General features: G+C 42.5%; 3 protein-coding genes across 4 annotated transcripts in view; 2 read left to right on the top strand and 1 right to left on the bottom strand.

The window, feature by feature from the left end:
- Window positions 1-5,099, top strand: part of LOC110981133 (uncharacterized) — a 37,659-nt gene extending 32,560 nt beyond the window's left edge. Inside the window, exons 46-47 of the mRNA XM_087131467.1 lie at window positions 191-331; window positions 1,117-5,099. Of these exons, the coding sequence (XP_086987593.1) occupies window positions 191-331; window positions 1,117-1,404 (429 nt within the window). The 3' untranslated portion in view covers window positions 1,405-5,099. The remainder of the gene's footprint in view (window positions 1-190; window positions 332-1,116) is intronic.
- Window positions 5,100-5,217: 118 nt separating this feature from the next.
- LOC110981220 (cytochrome P450 2J4-like) lies at window positions 5,218-12,935 on the top strand. Its single transcript, XM_022238598.2, has 6 exons — window positions 5,218-5,629; window positions 6,467-6,697; window positions 7,837-7,982; window positions 8,609-9,407; window positions 9,922-10,079; window positions 10,473-12,935. The coding sequence occupies exons 2-6, from the start codon at window positions 6,489-6,491 to the stop codon at window positions 10,649-10,651; spliced, it is 1,491 nt and encodes a 496-aa protein (XP_022094290.2). The 5' UTR covers window positions 5,218-5,629; window positions 6,467-6,488; the 3' UTR covers window positions 10,652-12,935.
- LOC110981219 (15-hydroxyprostaglandin dehydrogenase [NAD(+)]-like) lies at window positions 10,822-20,677 on the bottom strand. 2 transcript variants are annotated; one of them, XM_087131264.1, is made up of 8 exons: window positions 20,450-20,677; window positions 14,173-15,515; window positions 13,832-13,958; window positions 13,544-13,650; window positions 13,062-13,158; window positions 12,451-12,527; window positions 12,180-12,331; window positions 10,822-11,942 (listed from the first exon to the last, which is right to left on the bottom strand). In XM_087131264.1, exons 2-8 carry the CDS (start codon window positions 14,380-14,382, stop codon window positions 11,840-11,842), a joined length of 873 nt encoding a protein of 290 aa, XP_086987390.1. In that variant the 5' UTR covers window positions 14,383-15,515; window positions 20,450-20,677; the 3' UTR covers window positions 10,822-11,839. The 2 variants fall into 2 exon arrangements, with proteins under 2 accessions (XP_086987390.1, XP_022094289.2); XM_022238597.2 differs by lacking the exon at window positions 20,450-20,677 and having other exon boundaries at window positions 14,173-14,352; window positions 15,316-17,736.
- Window positions 20,678-21,218: the final 541 nt, after the last annotated feature.

Genomic DNA, 21,218 nt, shown 5'->3' with positions numbered 1-21,218 from the left:
GATAGACTAAAGTCAGATTTTGGTATGACTTGATAATTTCATTTACCACTTACTGTGCCTTTTTTACGGATTGTTCAAGACTGTTATTAATTTGTTAAACAGAAGTTGTGTTCCTCATCATATCAGTAAGCAAAACTGAATACACCAAACCTCAGCTTGTTTGTGAATTCATTGTTTGTGTTCTTTTAAGGTGCCGCTGTTTGAGGATGCAGAGCCCAGTTTCTTCCGATCCCTGTCTCTCATGCTGCGACCGGTGCTCTTCATGCCCAATGATTACATCGTGCGCCAAGGAGACGTGGGCGACGAGATGTACTTCATCCACAGGGGGACGGTAAATGTTGACGTTGCATGCTCCTTGTGGTGCTGAGATTCTAGTTTTTGTTTAACTTTTTCAGAGCAAGAATAAAGGAATTTGTAGTTCTGCCACTTGTTCACATAAAGCAGCATGACGCAAGCAAGCCAGTCTGTTCCAAGCCATTCGGCTCCTCAGGCTGGTGCTCATCTCCGGTTTCCTTGGCAAGGAACGACTGAGAATATGTCTCTTCCCCACTAGATGGGATTGCCAGTCCATCACAGGTTGAATACCAAGCTAAAGCCGGTCCCCTTTTCTACTCCTGGGTAGAGATGACGCAAGCAAGGGTGAAGCGGCTTGCCCAAGGCCACAGGTTGTGACCAACAGCTGTATCTGGACCCCGATACTCTGGTCAGGAGTCACAAACCTTAACCACTTGGCCACCTTCACCCCCAGCATTGCATCAGGGGGAGATCTGTTGCCTTGCAAAACTTGTTTAAGGAATTAAAAAACTGTTTCCATACAAAAATACATGACCCAGTAGTACTTTATTGGTGTGAACGAATACAGTTCTATAGAGTAGCTACCCTTTAACCAGGTAACCCATCCCTTTAATACGTCTTACTTTACTTTCACTTGTTTTATCCAGAGCATGTTGTTTGAAATCCGAATCTCACTTCAATATTTGATGTAAATTCACCCAAGGATTTAAAACTGTTTGCACTCTGAACAATTTCAGAGATTTTTTTTCCTGAATTATTACGTTAGCATGGAGTTTGCAACACTAGAAGTTTACTGTTCTGTGTCAAATACCCACAATGCAGGTGGAAATGATGGACGAGAACCACCAATCGCAAGTGGACCGAGTCCTCGGACCCGGTGAGTTCTTTGACGACATCAACCTCTTGTACGATGTGCCCAGGCGGACCTCGGTCCGGGCCCGCAGCCACGTGGACCTACACGCCTTATCTGTGGGCGACCTGAAGGCCGTGCTGGAGCAGTTCCCCGAGGTGGAGTTCAACATTCGGCACATCGGACACGCCTTGTACGGCCAGTATGCAGCCAGCATCAATGCACAGGATCACTTTCCCCCTAAGCAGACCGTCGTTTAACACTCGCCATGCCCCCGATCCCTACAACATGGGTTGGCGAACTGAAATTTAACTTCAACTTGATCTCGCTCGATATTAATTCGTATCATTGACGTAACTCATTTCACGGAGGATTAGATGTGAATTGAAGCAGATCTTGCTGGATTTGCTTTTTGACCGTGCTTGAAAAACAAAACCCTTGAGAGGTGAGAAGGTTTGCCGGAAGGACCCAACATTTGAAAATTGAGCATCCTAATTTGCCTCGATTCAGATTAAATAAAAGGTTGCCTGTTAGTCTCGTGTGGGCATAACATGACGGTTTGTCTTCAACCTGCCCACAGGTTATCCGCTGGCTGGCGGTGCTTTCCAGTAGGTAAGGAGAGGTTTGCACGAATTACACAGCTCTTTGGTGTTCCGAGAACTGAAAGAAATAAAAATTCCACATAGATTGGTATAAGTGTTCCCTTTTCCCCCTACTCAACTTTTATACTCCGTCTACCACATCATAAGTCCTTCATCTACACAAGTACCTTCTATGGAGGTTTTTGTGGACTATATAGAGGATATTCAGTCACATGCTTTTTGACGGTCCGCGTTCAATTTATTCAGATGTGAACAGAAACGCGCATGGCTTCCAAGTCTCTTAACATCCAGGCAAATACACAATAGAAATACACTGTACACAGATCCGAAAATGCACGCGCCTCCACGGACCTGGTACGCTTCCTATCCTGAAATGCCATTGCCCGTCGTGTTACGTCACGTGAAAAATCTCTATACCCAATAAAGAGTCCTAGTGCTTCACTTGCAATGAGACTCCATGCTTTTAACTTTTTTCCTCATATTCGAACTATTCCTGAGGTTATTTCTACTGTAAAAATCTCGTGTACTATGGTATTTGAACTTAGTATAATGGATTCTCCCTATGAAGTACCCTTGCTTGGTGCATTTTGACTGCATTGCTAGAGCAAACTGCTCTCGAAATAGTGTTCACGTTCTATGCACTCCTCATGCAGACTTTACATATCGACACTTTGACTCGTTTAGATTTGTTGTAAGTGGTTGTTCTTCATCAGCCACAGTAATGGAGACTGCATAGGTTGCAAAATAGCTCGTGCCAAGCTTTGGGTGAGACGATACAGATATCTCACGAGATAAAGATTACGAGGAACGGAATAGAGCTGATTTAATTTTGTCAGTAGAATTGCTAAGGCGTAGACGCAAAGTCTGGTAAAATGTTTTGTGTGAAACGGAAAAGTACAGTTGGCGAGAGAATGTTGCAGCACGCTTACAGCACACGCATCAGTACGGGTGTTTCAAAATGGTGCGCCTCCAAGAGTTTGCAACGCGTTGGCCAATCACAGAGTGTGAAATCTGTTTGCCCAGTGCGCGTTTGGAAAGGGTCAACAGATTTCGCGCGTCGTGATTGGCCAACGCGTTGCAAACTCTTGGAGGCGCACTATTGTGAAACGCCCGTATTCTCTAGTGTTACTCCACATCATACTCTTTCGTGTCTATTGTACAGTTCTCTCCATCTGAATCGTCCATAACCCAGAAACATGTGCACTTGAAACTGTTAGGGTGTTCTGTGTAGAAAACTAAAACGAGAAGGTGAACTTGACCTGTGTGGCGAAGGTGTTTACCAATTGTCATCCGTGAGTCATTAAGTTGAATTCAATGATTTTGGCGTTGGTTTTAGTGATAGTTACTGAGGCAGGTGAGTTGTTATGATTTTCCCACATGTACTATTAACATGTCTTCAGTTTATATTTTGAGAAATTTTAGTTGTACACTATTGTAAATATTAATAATATTGAAACTATATCTCAACATTTACCTCTTCCTTATAAATATCACCTTTTTAGTTTGTATAGATTCCTTTGAAATTCAGTTTATTAATTTATTTCCTACAGGTTTATTTTTACTGGTTTTCCTGTTTGTGTAAAATTTTCTCACGTTGTCAATGTCTCAGTGAACTATCTCTACATATTATCTCAACTTTCCATAACTTGAAACAATTGATGTACGTGAATTAAAAACGAATTTTGATTTAAGTATTGAACGCGACCGTGATGGTATACAATGATCAGACTTATGCGCACGTTGACAAATTGGATTTTCTTGAAAGCTCTGTTGATATTGTTCGTTTATGATCACAGCCTATGCAGTTGACGATAAGTAGTAGGGTTCCAAATTTTTTGTGTAAATATGGTTGTTGTATAGAATTTATCTCTAAAGATTGGCTTTTTTCCTCGAATGATAGCAAATCTGTGAAACCCACAGCTTTACCCGTAGCACAGATATTTGGTAGACAATATAATAGATGGCACGGTTTCTGAAAGTAACACTTTTGCATTTTCAAGACGAAACAGAGAAAACCCCGTATCCTTGACTTTGCCGTGGTGTCTTGCGAAATTATGGTAGTTTTGTTTTGTTCGCTGGGAATTATTGAAGCTTTGAAAAGTTTGCAGCGATCTGCAGGATGTGTTTTAATTTTTGAAAACACTATTTGAGTCGCAGAATGGAATGATTTGTATCATTTTTGACCTCTTTTTGTTTATGTGTGCCAGTTGAAAAAGAATTCATTTTAAACGATTTCAGTGTTCATTGTAACTCATTGCTCTTTGATTTGTTTAACAAACCACTGATTTGTGGTTTCTACCTTAATTGATCTCGATAGTTTTCACTTCTGGTCCGGCGCGGTTGGTTTGCAGCGTGAACCGAAACCTGAACGCGACTGAGTTACATCGCAGCAAACATTCGCCCTGCAAATTGACTCCAATTGTGCACAATTGCTCTCACCGCCGCGCCGCATCGAAACTTGTGGTGAGGCAGATTTGCCGCGCAACCCATAAAGCGTGAATCTTGCATTGGGCACTTACATATGACGTTGATGCAAATTATGTTTTTAGGTCTGATGTGATTACGTGATCACATTGGGATTTTCCTTTCATAGTTGAAATGCCGTCGACAAAGTGACCCATTGGCACATTGTGTGTAGGTATAATAACAAGGCCATGGGCCGTCAACACACTCTCGAATACCGGCGTTTCACGGTAGTGCGCCTCCAAGAGTTTGCAACGCGTTGGCCAATCACAGTGTGCGAAATCTTTCGACCCAATGCGCGTTTAGAAAAGGCCGGCTTATTTCGCACGTTGTGATTGGCCGACGCGTTGTAAACTCTTGGAGGCGCACTATTGTGAATCGCCCGTATTGACATGTAATATTACATTTAATTGTATTCAGTTTCTTTTAACTATTGCACATTAATACTTGACCAATACTAGACTTATATGAGCACCAGTGATTATCTCATCCGTTCATACAGTATTCCCATTCACTCTTCACATCTTGAAAAACCAAAGTAAATTTTATGACGTTTAATGGTCGTTTGTAAGTTTCACATTACTAAAAAAAAAGGGGGTATGTATACTTGTTTGTAATAAAATCCGTAATTGATATCTCCTTTGACGCCGCCGAGCGGCAACGGTTGGTTATCAGAAGTGCGTTTATGACACGTCTGCTCATGTGTAGCTGTAAACTTCTCTATGCCGAATTTCGATGAAAGTAGAAATCTCAATTGTAACTTTTGGTCAGTATCGGCTGTCGAATGACATGTTAGCTTGTTGAGGCATAGTTGTTTTTCTTTTCATTGTCAACTTTTCCCAGTTATGAACAAAACGTTGCAATAAAGTTTTCACGTTTCCTATAATAAACCATTCGTTTTCTCGCTGTGACTTTTCAAGTGTAAAATATGGACTATTTACATATGCCTGATAAATAGTACGGGCACAAAGGTTGCGGTGTAATTAAGGCGTGAACGTCCATCGGAATCTTGAACGGCTTGGCTTATGAGACCTTCATTGCTTATTTTGGAGAATCATGCATTTCGTAGCTTCTGGCCAAGGTTGACGAGTGATTGTAACATTTGACGAGAAGACAGTGAAACGGTATCCGCCCCGTTTTATTTACCAAAAAATCATGATTCCCGTCTATGTAGTGCAGGGATCGAGAAGGCTATACTTTAACACGGCGTATCGAACCTTCTGGACTCATTGACCTTGCGAGATGCATTGTCAGCGTCAGATTAAATCTGCCTGAGGTACACATCATGTCAGATAAGCCAGGGCATCTTGACAAATCAGGCGAACTAACGACTCTGCACATTGGAAACGTGTCTAAATTGCTGCTGCCTTGTACTCGCCCACTGCATGTTTCTCTGCCACCTTTAATCGCATTGACCCTGGTGAGTTTGTTCCCAAACCTATAATCTTGTAAAGGAAAACCATGCACTTAATCATAGTAATGGGGACTATGTAGAGGATGGGTTGCCCTGAGGTTGTCCTCTTGCTAACACCATATGTTCTCCTTAAAATAAGTTTTGTTGCCAAGTACATTATGTTGTTTTTATGTGACTGCCGAGCTTTTGGTAACTGAGTACCTTCTTCAGGGCAAGCAGATTGCCCTGAACTGAACTGATTGAACTGAATCTGCTTGCCATGAAGAAGGTACTCAGTTACCGAAAGCTCGGCAATCACATATTTCAGAGAACTGATTTGATATTATATTCTCGTCGATCACGGTGCTACGCAGCCCTTCCACATTATGTTGTTTTCCTTTTCTGCGTTTATTTTACCAGTTTGTGCTCATGTCGGGGCAGTGGGCCAGTTCTATATTCAAACAGCTCATGCCCAGTGCGAGGCTATTCGGGAACAGCCATTTGGGAAAAGCTAGCTATACGCGCGCGCGCAATCAGTGCAATTATACGCCGACTCACGCGCGGACTTTGTTCCCGAAACACCTTGGCTTTTTGAAATACTGAACTGGCTTATTATTACAGGTGTTGCCTGGTTAGGTGATCTACCGCAACTGCCCTGTCTTCCCCCACAGGCACCAAACTATATTCTCTAGGTGGTGAGAGGCTTAATAAGCTCAGCTTCTCAGGATTTAATCCTTGAACCTACAATTGGGAGTTCCAAACCCTATAATCTCATCAAGTTCCCACTTGTTGGAAAATGATGTATCACATCACGTCTGGCTAGACAAGTTTCTTAATTTCTTCGCTGGCGATATTTTGGTTTAGATATCGTCAATAAGCTGCAGTAATGGAGTGGAATGAAACTTTAAATCAGGTCAACATCCGGACTTGTCTACTCGGATTACTGATCTTCATCCTCCTCTTCTGGTTCCTCCGCCGGCCGAAGAAGTTCAAGTGTACTCCTGGCCCGTGGGGTTGGCCGCTACTCGGTAACATACCTCAGCTGGCCATGATGAAGCTGCCTTCTTACGAAGCGATAACTGAAATGGGCCACAGGTACGTAGAGGGATTATCTTGTCTGGAGGGTTGAGGACAAAAGGGTAGGACAATACGTAGGCTTAGTACAAGCCACCAACACGACAACAGAACAAGAGGTACCGCCACCGTGGAGTCCACATTCTCAGAAAAATGTCCACTTCGCTTTCATCAGCTTCCCTTCAAATCTTGAACAGGGCACATGCTGTCTGACCTGGGTTAAAGTGTACCATCATCACTGGCTAAAGAAAGACAGACTTGTATGAAGCTTTCCGACCAGCTGGGGCCAATTTCACGGAGCTGCTTAAGCACAAAATCAGCTCAAACGCGAGAAAACCTTGCTTGATAAATCACTTAACCAGCCAAAACTCCATGAGATGTATATTGTTTTGGGATCGTATTTAGCTGTCTTTTGGTTAGCTTGACAATCAGATAGAGTTTGAGCTGGTAATCTTTGTTTTTTAAAGTAAGGCTTATTCACGCTTAAGCTAATTTTGTGCTTAATCAGCTCTATGAAATTGGCCTCAGGTTCCTGCACACGTTTGGCGTGCACGCAAAGACCACACATTCCAGAATAAATGCACTGCGCGTGCACAGCGTGCCCGCGTCAAAAGTGAATAAACCTGCGCACTTTTGCCGTGATGAGTTCGTACCAAAGGACTGTCTATTTCATTGAAAAACACGTTCTCTCTTCCCGCTTGGAGCGGATAGTGCCATTCATTCGGCCGTATCGAGTGTGTGTTTCTCCTGGAGTGAAACCAACCACTCAACGGTTGTGTCAGAACTTATTCACTAGCCTGACAGAAAACAATCATTGGTCATCATAAAGACACCTGTTTAAACTCTTCAAAACAGCTTGAGTATTTCTGATATAAAAAGTACAAAATCATAGTTTAAGTGCTTAATGTTAAGGAAGAATTTGTATAGTTTCGTGCTGTTTCGGGTGCTCAAAGTTTTGAATCAGATTATATCAGTGGACAAGAATATAGTGGTCTTCAGTTAAGTTGCTTTTATTTGTGGTCGCAGCGCTGGCATTAGGAAATTGAAATAATATAATTTTTTCCTCAGCAAAGTGCAAAAGTCATTTGCATTGATCCTGAAAACAGTCGTTTATGGTACTAAAGATCGTTCCCCCTCTGTTTCCCTTTTCAACTCACAAGATATGGTCCTGTGTTTAGCTTCAAAGTCTTCAATCAGCTCTTCGTGGTCTTGCAGGATTTTGATCACACCAAAGAGGCTCTAGACCAGCACCAACTCAGCGGACGTCCCGAATTTGAAATCAGCCAGTTGACGAATCCGGGCAAAGGTAAAAGTGCTTATGGATGGTACATTATGCAGGATATAATCAGTCTTGTCACAATCATTCACATCAGAGATTTACCAGCCTATATGCTGTCCTTTCATTGTGAGGTGTTTCTGTTGGCTTCTTTTCGCATGAGATAAATTTAAGTGTGGAACAGATCGGGCCCTAATAGACTGATTGCGCCCACCAAATCATGTGGTCTACAGTGAGTATAAGCCATCAACAAACATGGCGTCCTCCTACAGTAAAGTGTGTTTTCAGTGCTGTTCACCCAAATAAGGCCGATTTTCGTCACATGCAGTACCGGTACCCAGCATAAATACGTAGTTCGAATAAGTTTGAATATCGACTTACTTTTGGTGGCACTCTTGACAACACTTTGCGTTGATGGGAGGACACCGTGTTTGTTGATGTTTGATATCCACTATAGGTCACGTGGCTACGCCAAAAGTAGGTTTTAACTCTTAAACTTCAGTCCCGGATAAAGCTTTACGTATTGATGCAAAATCAAGGAACAACTTTTAAGGTACCTTATGGCATGAAAGTAAGCAGACCAATCGGCCGTGATTGGTGGTATCGCCGAAATACAAAGATGGCTGCAGCAATTATTGCTTTTTCTTCCTACGTAGGTGTCTTGTCTGCGTATGGTTCTCCATGGATAGAGCTCAGGAAGTTCTCATCGACGAAACTACGAAGTTTGGGAATGGGGAAGAACACATTCGAACAGCAAATCGCCTCGGAAGCGGCCTACTTGCTGCAGGAGATACGCAAGAAAGGGGCCCAGAGTTTCGACCCAAAGAAGATTCTCGGGAACGCTGTTGCCAATGTCATCTGCTTCTTGGTGTTCGGAAGCAGGTTCGAATACAATGACGTCAGGTTTACGGGGCTCATTAAAGCTATCGGTAATTCCATAGAAAACAGTGGCATAGCTGGAGTGGTGCAGTTTCTGCCGATCGTGTCCAAGTTGACCTTTATCCCAGTCGTGAAGAAGCACATTGAAAACGACAAAGCTTTCCAGAGAATGCTGAGGAATCTTCTGCGAGACCACGCGGAAGGATATCAGTTCGGCGTGGCGCGTGATTACACCGATGCGTTCCGAGACGCCATTGAGGTTAAAGCTCAAAAGGGTGAGCAGACAGCTCTGAATTCGACAAGTCTCTTCTACTCGGTGTCTGAACTTTTTGCGGCTGGAACAGAGACTATGACGACTACGTTCCGCTGGGCGCTGCTCTACATGATCGCCTACCCTGACATCCAGAGTCGGGTGCAGCAGGAGATGGATCGAGTAGTGGGCCGTAACAGGCTGCCTAGGTGGTTGGACAAACCAAGCTTACCTTACACTGAGGCCGTCCTCTGCGAGATTCAGCGAGTGGCCATCGTTCCCCTCGGATTGCCGCATAAATGCCTGCAGGACACAACCGTGGCCGGGTCAGTATCTAGCCAAAACCTTCAATTTTTTTTCAACCGGATATGCACGGGGCACTAACTAATAAATCACTAGTTTTCCATTTTTTTGACCAGTCATTGACCAACAATTAAAGGTAGACATCCGTAAGATGCTCATCTGCAGCCGAATCGTGTTCCCCAAGTCCAATCACCTTGAATAGGGGGTGCGCACATCGCCAGAATATTTTGTACTCATTAGGGGGGGTTGTCAAAATGCCAGAATAATTGAACCAACAGCGAGACTTGACAATTCATTTTGAGGAATCCTCGGAGGGAAAGTTCATTTCATTGTGTCCCGTTATTCCATGATTTTGATTCTAATTTAGTCACAGTGACTCACGAGCTTGAATTGATATTTAACTGGTCTCAACGTTTTCCAGTGTCCCTCGCTTCCACATGCCGACATCCGTCGTCAAAACCAATCGCATTGCAAAGACAAAGAAACTAAAAATTACTCGAGCTTCTAGTGATTCAATTCTTCTTATGTCGTTGCAAGGTACCATATCCCAGAGGGCGCTATTATTCTCATCAACATGTGGCACATCCTCCGTGATCCAAACGAATGGACCAATCCGATGGCGTTTCGACCCGACAGATTCCTGGACAGTGATGGCAAGTTTGTTCGCCCGGAAAAATTCATTCCTTTTGGACTAGGTAAAAAGAAACGAGGACCTCCATTGTTTGTAAAATAATATTGTGTCTACAATGAAGCGAAGAGCAAATGTGAAACCGACAAGAATATTATTATCAAATCAGTGCTCTGAAATATGTGATAAGTACTCATGAGTTAACAAAAGCTAGGCAATCACATATTTCAGAGTACTGATCTGATATTATATTCTTGTCGATATTCTGATCACGGTGCTACGCAGCCCTTCCATATTTAAATGTTAAACCGAGCCCAGCATGTTGCTGACATCAAAGGGCCCTGTTGTGAAAATTGTTGGTACAGTATCAATGTCATTAAATAATTTGGCATGAGATATTGCAAGGCGCAGGATTGAAGAGAAAATGACTGTCCTCAGATCTTATGAAATGTTTTCACAGGTCGACGCGTCTGTCTGGGCAAGCATTTGGCGAAGATGGAGCTTTTCATCATATTCTCCTCTCTCCTGCATCAGTTCACTTTCAAGACTCCAGAGGGCGCAGACGTGTCCTTCAAGAGTCACGAGGGGATAACGCGCGCTCCGCAGCCTTTCGAAGTGATTGCAATTCCGCGGGAGTGACCCAGGGCTGCGTGCGGCCAATATTACTCGCCCACAGCCAGAAAAACAAGTGCGTTTTAGGAACCGGCTGCCTAACCCGGTTGCAGCCTTTCACCCATTGTCTTTTGCATTATTACAGTCTTTACCCAGGAACTGAACCTATTCACAAATCGGCCATAGGCCTAGGCCTATTGAGTTCAAAGCGAGGTTCACTTTTTATTTTTGGTAACCTAAGAATAAAGATGAAAGCAATGAAAAACAGTTCCTTAAAGATAAATTTTATGTACGTTGATGAATAATTAAAAATTTGTGATTTATCACACAGAGCACAAAATAGGCTGACACAACCCCAGTTGACAGATTACATCGAATAAGACAGATTCAGGGAACATTATCAAAATAATTCCTTGCGATCGAATAAGGTGTTAAAGACATGGCCTAACTCCCTATTTTCAGAGAGAAACGTGGTGAGGATTATGTGCTGTAGAATCATGAGCCAATTACAGAAGTAAAATGCCCAAACTAATGAATATTACCTGATAAGTACGAACCATTCATATTTAATTGGATACCTGGTAGAGGTCAGTATTCATCAACAGCTTTATGCGTAAGATTTATTGCTACACTAATCAGATTGTCTGGGTAAGATATTCAAAAGGTTCAGTCCATCACTTGCAGTTATCAAAAAACAGTAATAAAAAATAAAATAACAGCAAAACATAAAATAAAATTAAATAAAAAAATGAAGAAATTAGGCATTTTGTCGAAAGCATATTGGCTCAAGGATGGTTAAGGGAGTAAACTCCCTGTGAAAAGATTCTTTTAGGCAAGTTATCATGTAGAACTGTAGAGGGAAATATGTTTCCTTTTAGGGCAACCATGAGAAGCAAGAATATGACCGCTAAGCCTAACTACAATGTTCCATGATCATAAGCGATCACTTCATCAACTATCAATGTAATGCTTACTAAAATATATTTACTAAATATCACAACTATCTTTTCCCTCCGGTTAATTACAAAATCACATGTCTATAATAATGAAATATAAAGAACGCAATATATTGACTGTAAATTGTTCTTTTTCCAATTACAAACGATGTAGATAGTCTCATTCGACGAATCCCTCTTACAACACGAGACTGTTGTGAACAAGAGAACACAGCCTTTCACTCTTCAGGTCGTTTTCGGCAACCTCGTTCTTATGCAATTAAGCCACAGATAAGCCTGCAGCCTTGGTGAGAATCACCACTTTACCTGAGAGCGATTCGTCTAAGACTAGCCGTAAGAATGCATCGGTTACCTCAGATATCCTAGACAAAAAAGAAAAGAAAAGAAGGGAGATTTAGGTTGATTCTCACTTTTTGAACCAAAATGGAAATGTGAACCTGAAGAAGTAAAAGGTCTGCATGATACCATCAACTTTCAATTAGCTTTGGTTTTTACTAGTTTTAATAACAGGAATACCAAGGGGTGTGCGGTGAGAGCATTACGTTGTCAGTCATGTATGACACCAGGTTTGTATGAAGCAAAGGTCGTTATGTACTTACTCTAACACTCCTTGCTTGGCCATGACTGCATGTGCCATGCGCAGATCCTCTTCTGGGTGCCTGAATGCTGGATTGTCAATAAGACTTGTTTTGGCGAAGGCAGAACACAAGACGCCAAACGTTATGCCCTGATCTCGAAGGCGTGTGTCAGCCTGGCGGGGTACAAAATAAAAGAACGCATGCGATAATCAAATGAAAAATATGTGATGCCATGCAACGAGTGATATAACAATTTAAAAAGACAAAAAAAAAACAAAAACCCGAGATTTACCGCCAAGGATTTGGTCAGGCCGACGATAGCGTGCTTTGTCGTTGCGTAGACTGGCATAAACGGGGCAGGTCCCACACCTGGTGCACGTAACACGTAGGGAAAGGAGAAAATGATGGCATATGCAAACATGAGAAGTTGCACGAACAAACATGAGACAGTGATGATAAAAACATTATAGGCAACAGAAAACTTTGAAGCTTTCATACCACGCACTGTACTTTGATGCAGGCCCTCTATGATGTAGGCCAACCTACAAATTTACCCCTCAATAATACTGATAACGCGATATAACTTTAAAATATCAGTCAAATATTCAGTATTTCTGCTCTGTAAATTTCAAATAGGTTTTAGGTTGTTGGAATGAGTCTGCGGTTATTAGTCACATATTTTGAGACTCTTGAACGTGTTGAATTTATAATCGTAATTGGTACTTTGAAATGTAAAGAGTAACAAATAATTAAAGTTTAACAATAAGTCAAATGAAACCGTAGACTCTCCTTATAATTCCAGTTGTTCATTTTTTCCTGCATCCGAATGACACTTAATTCCCTCGACCAAACATCACAAGTCACCGCTCAGATACACTAAGACACCCAGCATGGCATGCTCACCAGCCAGGGAAGAGATGTTGATAATCTTGCCTCCTTCTCCACCACTTTCAGACCCCATGAATTTTATAGCAGTAAAAGTCCCATTGGTTGTTCCTTTCTGAAAAAAAAGATAATACAGGCACAAACCTTCAGCAGGATTAATCAGTGAGGCAATACAAAGGTATACCATTTTCTATGACGAAAAGACACATTTCCATTGACTATAACGGTCCGATCGTACCGCTGACAAAACATCTTTTTTAAAATGCAAATATAGAACTCCATGAGATACGTTGGAAGCAAGACGACAAAATCAGACGTTTCAAGAAGGGTGTAGGATCATAAGGCTAAACGGATGATTGGTGTTGATTCACGCCGGTATTTTTTGTGGATTGTATTCAAAGAACCCCTTTTGTCGTGTACGTAGACAATTAAAATGGGGAGGTAGGCCACTTTGCCACACATTTGTGTATATAGGCCAACCGAGAGACATGTGTACTTACAACATTGACGTCGATGCACAGGTCAGGTTTGGTCTCGTTGAGGATTCCTGCGTTATTCACCATCAGGTTCACGGGTCCGAATCGCTCCTTGGCCTTTACAAAAATCGCTTTCAAATAAAAAATTTCAAAAGTTCATTTGCCCTTTGTTATAAACCATGAAATCGCTTTATGGGGGGATATTGAAAGCCGTCGTTGGAAAAAAAGTTAGGGCAAGAGACTGCCACTGAGCTTCGATTTCATGACGGAGTCTTGTGGTCTGGGAACCAACTTGATAACTCTAACACTGACCTTCTATATCTGCAGGTACCGTGACGTCACATTTCACAAACGTAACCCGATCTTCGCCGAACTCCTTCACAAATTCTTGAAGAGTTATCTTTCCCCTTTCCTCGTTCACGTCCGAAAGGCACACACCCTAAACAAAATTGACGAAAATGATCAGACAAATTTTACAACACATGATCGTACATGGTCCAATTAATTTGGCGATATGTCCATACTTCTGTAACAAAAGTTGCACCGACGACTTGGTCAAAAGGCCACCGATCTTGACAATGAAAAACTTTCTGATAACTTCACTGATTGCTGATGACTATTTTAATGTTGTTGATTGGATGCAACTTTGTTACCTTGGCACTTTTTTGGAGCAGCGCCTTTGCAAATGCCTTGCCCAGACCGTCGGCTGAGCCGGTAATAACCGCAACGGTGTCTGCTGGAAGCATCGCCGCCGAGACATCAAAGGCCGGAACCGCACGTGTTGACATGATCAGAGAGTAGCCAATACGAATCACAAGTGTCAAACACTGAAGCTGAATGAGCAGAAAGTAACGACCTCTCATCAGGTGTGAATATCTATTCTAAGCAGAAATACACCTCCCCGACAACCCTTTTTAAATCCCCTGGACTGCATGTCGGAGCAACCAATAATTATTTTCAAGTGACCCGATCACAGCCAAACCTATAACCCTACTCTTGCAGAGCTAAAGTTGGTAACATTCATATGATTCCACAAGCTGTACCAAGAGGATTTTGGGGTAACATTTTCAAGACATGACTGGAGAGAGGCCTTCAGAGCCTATACACTACACCCCGTGAATAATGACACGCACGGTCTGCCTTGGAAAATACCGTGAACCAAGCACTAGTTACCACAGATTGAGGTCTCAGTTTGAAGCAAGAGGTTACCCTCAGAAGGCAGACACATGTTTGTTCAACAGCAGAAACAGTCTAAGACGTCGCGCAATTAATACGCTGCAACCGTAGCATTTACCCGAACCATAAACATTTGGAATTAGACCACCTAGAGGCTGTGCTGTAGTTGGACACAACGTCAGTAGGCCCACAGGCCAATAAACATGCCATTTAGTTTAACAACCATGTAAGCATGGTTTGCGTTTTCGACAACAGATTTGCACTAACTTTAATTTTGGCCTTGGGTTTTATTGTCGCCTCTCCACACAGGCAAACTGATCTTTACAGAGCTGTACGATTGTGTACAATCACACTACCGGTCCTATTTTGCAGGTGAACGCGGTGACCCTTATCTTTTCTACAGATCGAAAGGAAGTGCTGGATAGATCCGGGCACTGTGTTCACTTTTCAAACCAACCACACATAGATTGTACTGCACATTTTCTGCTGTTGTACACTAGCCTAGGGAATATAAATTCTTCATATTCTGTTTTTCACAATTATCGCTGCATGTCAATGGCCTAGCTTAACTCGATTTTACCTCAGAGTATTATCAGCGCTATAACAGTGCACCGTCTTACCTGTGTCATCCAACGGTAATGTGGGCAATCCGTCTACATGGGCATGACTCCGTTGAGTATGTACACGAACCCAGCGACAACTTGAAGCGGGGCCTATCCTTCAAACATGCAGGCTTTGTTGCAACAATCGGTGGAATATAGTGGCAGGGCACTTCCTTTGTTGTGTGCTCATTCACCAGTGCAGATTTCGAGCTCTAGCGCTAAACAACAATAGGCCTAGTTGTCTTTTTAGAGGTCATATTGCTGCGAAATTATGCCCACAGAGAAAAACACATTGATTTTTTCTCCTAAAAGTGTTTAACGCCACCATCCTAGTGAGTTCAACTGGCAGCGCACTCTTCAGTTGAAAATCGGTCCCTGGGCTGAAAATTGAGACCTAAATTAGCCGTGGTATTAAAATAGTTCTAAGAATGTCAAATTATAAATTGAAAACTACGAGCAAAAAGTAGGCCTACTACTTCTAATAAAGCTACAAACCGTGATAATAGTCGAAAGTATTGCATTTAGAAAATGTAATCTGATCACGTTGTGTCTCCCGTAATAAGGCACTTGTGAAAGTGATCTGATCTACTTTAGGGCCACCCTCCCACCCACTTTTCGGCCCCGCCTCCATCCAACCAACCTGAGGTCCGCAAAAAACCCAGTAACCTATCATATATTGAATATAATATTATTTCAATATGCACTGATTGTTCGCGTCTTGAAGAACTATAAGGCTGGCGGCTGAGTTTCCACATGCATATTAAGATGTTATCTTCAGTTGATGTATATATTACTTGTTGGCATGTACTGGATTCAAATAAGGCTGCAGGATGTCAGCAACTGTCAAGCAGATTAACATTCCTGGTGAGTTCTCTTTCTCGAGCTTATGAATTGTTTCAAGGAAAAGTTAGCTGCACATGCACCTTCAGCCACCACCTTCACCTTCCTCAGCTGACGAGAATTTTTTTCCATCTCATAATGACGTATTTGAGGGGAGAGGTTACCAGCACGTGCACCCTCGGCCAAGATCCTCAGCATCTGGCTTTGGTTTAAAATTTCAGACATTCCATTACTCCAGTGCTTTGGAGACGTAGTCGAACAAGACAGGAACTGTAGTCATCTGAATATTCTGGCATGACTTCTTGTTTCCCTCCGTCGACGATTCTCGGTTGACTTCTTGTTTCAATCTGTTGAAATATTTGAGGGGAGAGGTTACTAGCACTTGCACCCTCAGCCAAGATCCTCAGCATCTGGCTTTGGTTTGAAGTTTCAAAGATTCCAGTGCTTCACTGCTTTAGAAAAGGAAGATGTCGAAGAGGACAGGAAATATTATCCTGCTGAAAATTCTGATGCAAATTCTGTTTTCCATCTCTGCAAATATTTGAGGGGAGAGGTTACTAGCACTTGCACCCTCAGCCAAGATCCTCAGCATCTGGCTTTGGTTTGAAGTTTCACAGGTTCCAGTGCTCAAGGCATTTAGAAAAGAAGAGGTTGGAAAGGACAAGAAATGTAATCCAGCTGAATATTTCGATATTGCTTCTTGTTTCTTTTGAAACATTTGAGGGAAGAGGTTACCAGCACTTGCACCCAAGATCTGGCTTTGGCTTGAACCTTCAGAGATTTTAAGGCTCCGGTGCTTGAGAGAAGTAGTTTAACAAGAGAGGAACTGCACCCCAGCTCAATATTCCAATATGATTGCTTGTTCCCATCTTTTTAAATATTTGAGGGGAGAGGTTGCCAGCACGTGCACCCTCGGCCAATTAAGATCCTCAGCATCTGGCTTTGGTTTAATACTCAAAACATTTCAGTGCTCCAGTTCTTGAAAGAAGTAGTCGATTTGGACAGGAAAATCCAGCTGAATATTCCGATGTGGCGTCGATCTTATTTTCAAGTGTTGCAGTATTTGAGGGGAGAGGTTACCAGCACGTGCACCCTCAGCCGAGATCCTCAGCATCTGGCTTTGGTTTGAAATGTCAGAGATTCCATTACTCAAGTGTTTTGGAGAAGTAGTCGAACAAGACAGGAACTGTAGTCAGCTGAATATTTTGTCATGTCTTCTCGTTTCCCTCCGTCGACGATTCTCGGTTTGACTTCTTGTTTCAATCTGTTGAAATATTTGAGGGGAGAGGTTACTAGCACTTGCACCCTCAGCCAAGATCCTCAGCATCTGGCTTTGGTTTGAAGTTTCAAAGATTCTAGTGCTTCACTGCTTTAGAAAAGGAAGATGTCGAAGAGGACAGGAAATATTATCCTGCTGAAAATTTGGATGCAAATTCTGTTTTCCATCTCTTGAAATATTTGAGGGGAGAGTTTACTAGCACTTGCACCCTCAGCCAAGATCCTCAGCATCTGGCTTTGGTTTGAAGTTTCAAAGATTCCAGTGCTTCACTGCTTTAGAAAAGGAAGATGTCGAAGAGGACAGGAAATATTATCCTGCTGAAAATTCTGATGCAATTCTGTTTTCCATCTCTGCAAATATTTGAGGGGAGAGGTTACTAGCACTTGCACCCTCAGCCAAGATCCTCAGCATCTGGCTTTGGTTTGAAGTTTCACAGGTTCCAGTGCTCAAGGCATTTAGAAAAGAAGAGGTTGGAAAGGACAGGAACTGTAATCCAGCTGAATATTCCGATATTGCTTCTTGTTTCTTTTGCAACATTTGAGGGAAGAGGTTACCAGCACTTGCACCCAAGATCTGGCTTTGGCTTGAACCTTCAGAGATTTTAAGGCTCCGGTGCTTGAGAGAAGTAGTTTAACAAGAGAGGAACTGCACCCCAGCTCAATATTCCAATATGATTGCTTGTTCCCATCTTTTTAAATATTTGAGGGGAGAGGTTGCCAGCACGTGCACCCTCGGCCAAGATCCTCAGCATCTGGCTTTGGTTTAATACTCAAAACATTTCAGTGCTCCAGTTCTTGAAAGAAGTAGTCGATTTGGACAGGAAAATCCAGCTGAATATTCCGATGTGGCGTCTTATTTTCAAGTGTTGCAGTATTTGAGGGGAGAGGTTACCAGCACGTGCACCCTCAGCCGAGATCCTCAGCATCTGGCTTTGGTTTGAAATTTCAGACATTCCATTACTCAAGTATTTTGGAGAAGTAGTCGAACAAGACAGGAACTGTAGTCAGCTGAATATTACGTCATGTCTTCTCGTTTCCCTCCGTCGACGATTCTCGGTTTGACTTCTTGTTTCAATCTGTTGAAATATTTGAGGGAAGAAGTTACTAGCACTTGCACCCTCAGCCAAGATCCTCAGCATCTGGCTTTGGTTTGAAGTTTCAAAGATTCCAGTGCTTCACTGCTTTAGAAAAGGAAGATGTCGAAGAGGACAGGAAATATTATCCTGTTGAAAAGTCGGATGCAAATTCTGTTTTCCATCTCTTGAAATATTTGAGGGGAGAGGTTACTAGCACTTGCACCCTCAGCCAAGATCCTCAGCATCTGGCTTTGACTTGCGATTAAAAATTTCACCGGTGGTGAGTGGCACTTGAACAGTTGAATAAGACAGCAACTGCTTACAAGCTGACGATTTCCAACATGAATTTTGGTTTTCAACTGTTGCAATATTCAAGGCGAGAGGTAACCAGCACTTGCTCCCTCAGCCAAGATCCTCAGCACCTGGGTTTGGTTTGAAGTTCCAGAGATACCAGTGCTCCAGGGCTTGTAAAAGGGAGATTTCAGAGAGGACAGGAAATATAATCCAGCCGAAATATCCCAATATTGCTTCCTGTTTCTGTAAAAATATTTAAGGGGAGAGGTTACTAGCACTTGCACCCTCAGCCAAGATCCTCAGCATCTGGCTTTGGTTTGAAGTTTCAAAGATTCCAGTGCTTCACTGCTTTAGAAAAGGAAGATGTCGAAGAAGACAGGAAATATTAACCTGCTGAAAATTCTGATGTGAATTCTGTTTTCCATTTCTGAAAATATTTGAGGGGAGAGGTTTCTAGCACTTGCACCCTCGGCCAAGATCCTCAGCATCTGGCTTTGGTTTCAAATTTCAGAGATTCCATTACTCCAGTGCTTTGGAGAAGTAGTCGAACAAGACAGGAAATATAATCCAGCCGAAATATCCCAATATTGCTTCCTGTTTTGTAAAAATATTTGAGGGGAGAGGTTACTAGCACTTGCACCCTCAGCCAAGATCCTCAGCATCTGGCTTTGGTTTGAAGTTTCACAGGCTCCGGTGCCCCAGGGCTTTAGAAAAGAATATGTTGAGCAAAACTGGAACCGTAGTCCAACTGAATATTCAATATGCAATATGACGTATTATTTTCAAGTGTTGCAGTATTTGAGGGGAGAGGTTGCCAGCAGGTGCACCCTCAGCCAAGATCCTCAGCATCTGGCTTTGATTTGCGATTTAAAAATCTCACCGCTGGTGGTTGGCACTTAAACAGTTGAAAGAGACAGCAACTGCCGACATGCTAACCATTTCCAATAGGGTTTCTTGTTTCCATCTTTTGAAATATTTGAGGGGAGAGGTTACTAGCACTTGCACCCTCAGCCAAGATCCTCAGCATCTGGCTTTGGTTTGAATTTTACTCTTTCCATCGCAGTAGGGTGGCAACAGTTGAATGAGACACCTGTTTACAAGCTGACGATCCCTGATAATAATTTGTTTCCATCTGTTGAATTATTTGAGGAGAGATATTAACAGCACTTGCAGCCCAAGTATAGATCCTCGAGCGTCTTTGGTTTGAAATTTTAAAGATTCCAGATCTGGTGGGTGGCACTGGTTGGGTCCTCAGCATCTGCCTTTTATTGGACATTTTGGCAGTGCTATAAGTGAGCAACAGTCGCCAGGAAAGCAAATGTATATTATCGAACTAAGGTTCGTGATCATTACTTGTTAATTCCATGCGTGGACTGATCGGGAAAAACATGGCTGAAATGACGTGTATAGATGGCAAAAATCAAGGGTGGAAAATGCTGACTGGCTCCCACTTTTACATTAATCGATAATACTGAAGATGTCGGTTGGTCAATTTGCTTGTTTGATTCGTTGGTTGACTACTGTCATTGGCGATGATGGGAAGTCTTTGGGGCTGGAAGGGCAACGGGGTTTTTATTGGAAACGAGAACAGAAAATTAAAATCGGTGTGCTGTAGGTATTTTGCAAATCTCCATCGTTGCATTCATGAAATATAACATTCTTACCTGAATGGAAGGCGAATGCATGAATGACATCTTGAGAAAGTGGTCCAATAGCGTGTGCCTCGACTGGTTTTTCCAAAAGTGTGTGAGTCGATCACTTCCAGGAACTCATCCACGGGATGAGTAGGCCTACTGCGGCTGCTGTTATCGCACGACAAGCTATGATGTCCAGAATTTATCATGTACTACTGTGTTGATGTTGCGGTTGGCAAGAGTGTTGCCGCACGCGTACTGTTTACGTATTGTGTGGTGCGTAACTAGGTTTCGAACATTCTTTGTTTTTACTCAGACTAATGTGTTTAGACGCGTTAACACCAAAGATTGTATCCGGTTCGTAAGTGACTTCGTCACAAAGGCAGACGCGCCATGATTTTCAGGCTCTCATTGGACAATCACTGAAGTTGCGCGTTAACTTCCGGTTCCATGTAAACGGCGATCGATGCGTGTATGTGCAGCCACTTGTGCAGTAGGCGTGGTTTAAACTGAAGTGACGTCACACTTACGAACTGGATAGCACGTCCTAATATCGACCAGAGTACAATATCAAATCAGTGCTCTGAAATATGTAGCAATCACATATTTCAGAGCACTGATTTGATATTATATTTTTGTCGATATTCTGATCACGGTGCTATGCAGACTTTCCATATTAGCATGTCTCATTTGCGTCATTTGGAGCATGCGCATATTAGCTTAAACTGTGACGCAAACGAGGGAAAAGGGAAGGTATGTGTGCTGCCTTAAAGCACCTCCAACGTCTTTTGTTTGTCAC

Source organism: Acanthaster planci, linkage group LG21 (assembly GCF_054643075.1).
Source record: "Acanthaster planci isolate LZ-2023a linkage group LG21, COTS_SCS, whole genome shotgun sequence".
Taxonomy (NCBI): domain Eukaryota; kingdom Metazoa; phylum Echinodermata; class Asteroidea; order Valvatida; family Acanthasteridae; genus Acanthaster; species Acanthaster planci.
This window is presented reverse-complemented; position numbering and strand designations above follow the sequence as displayed.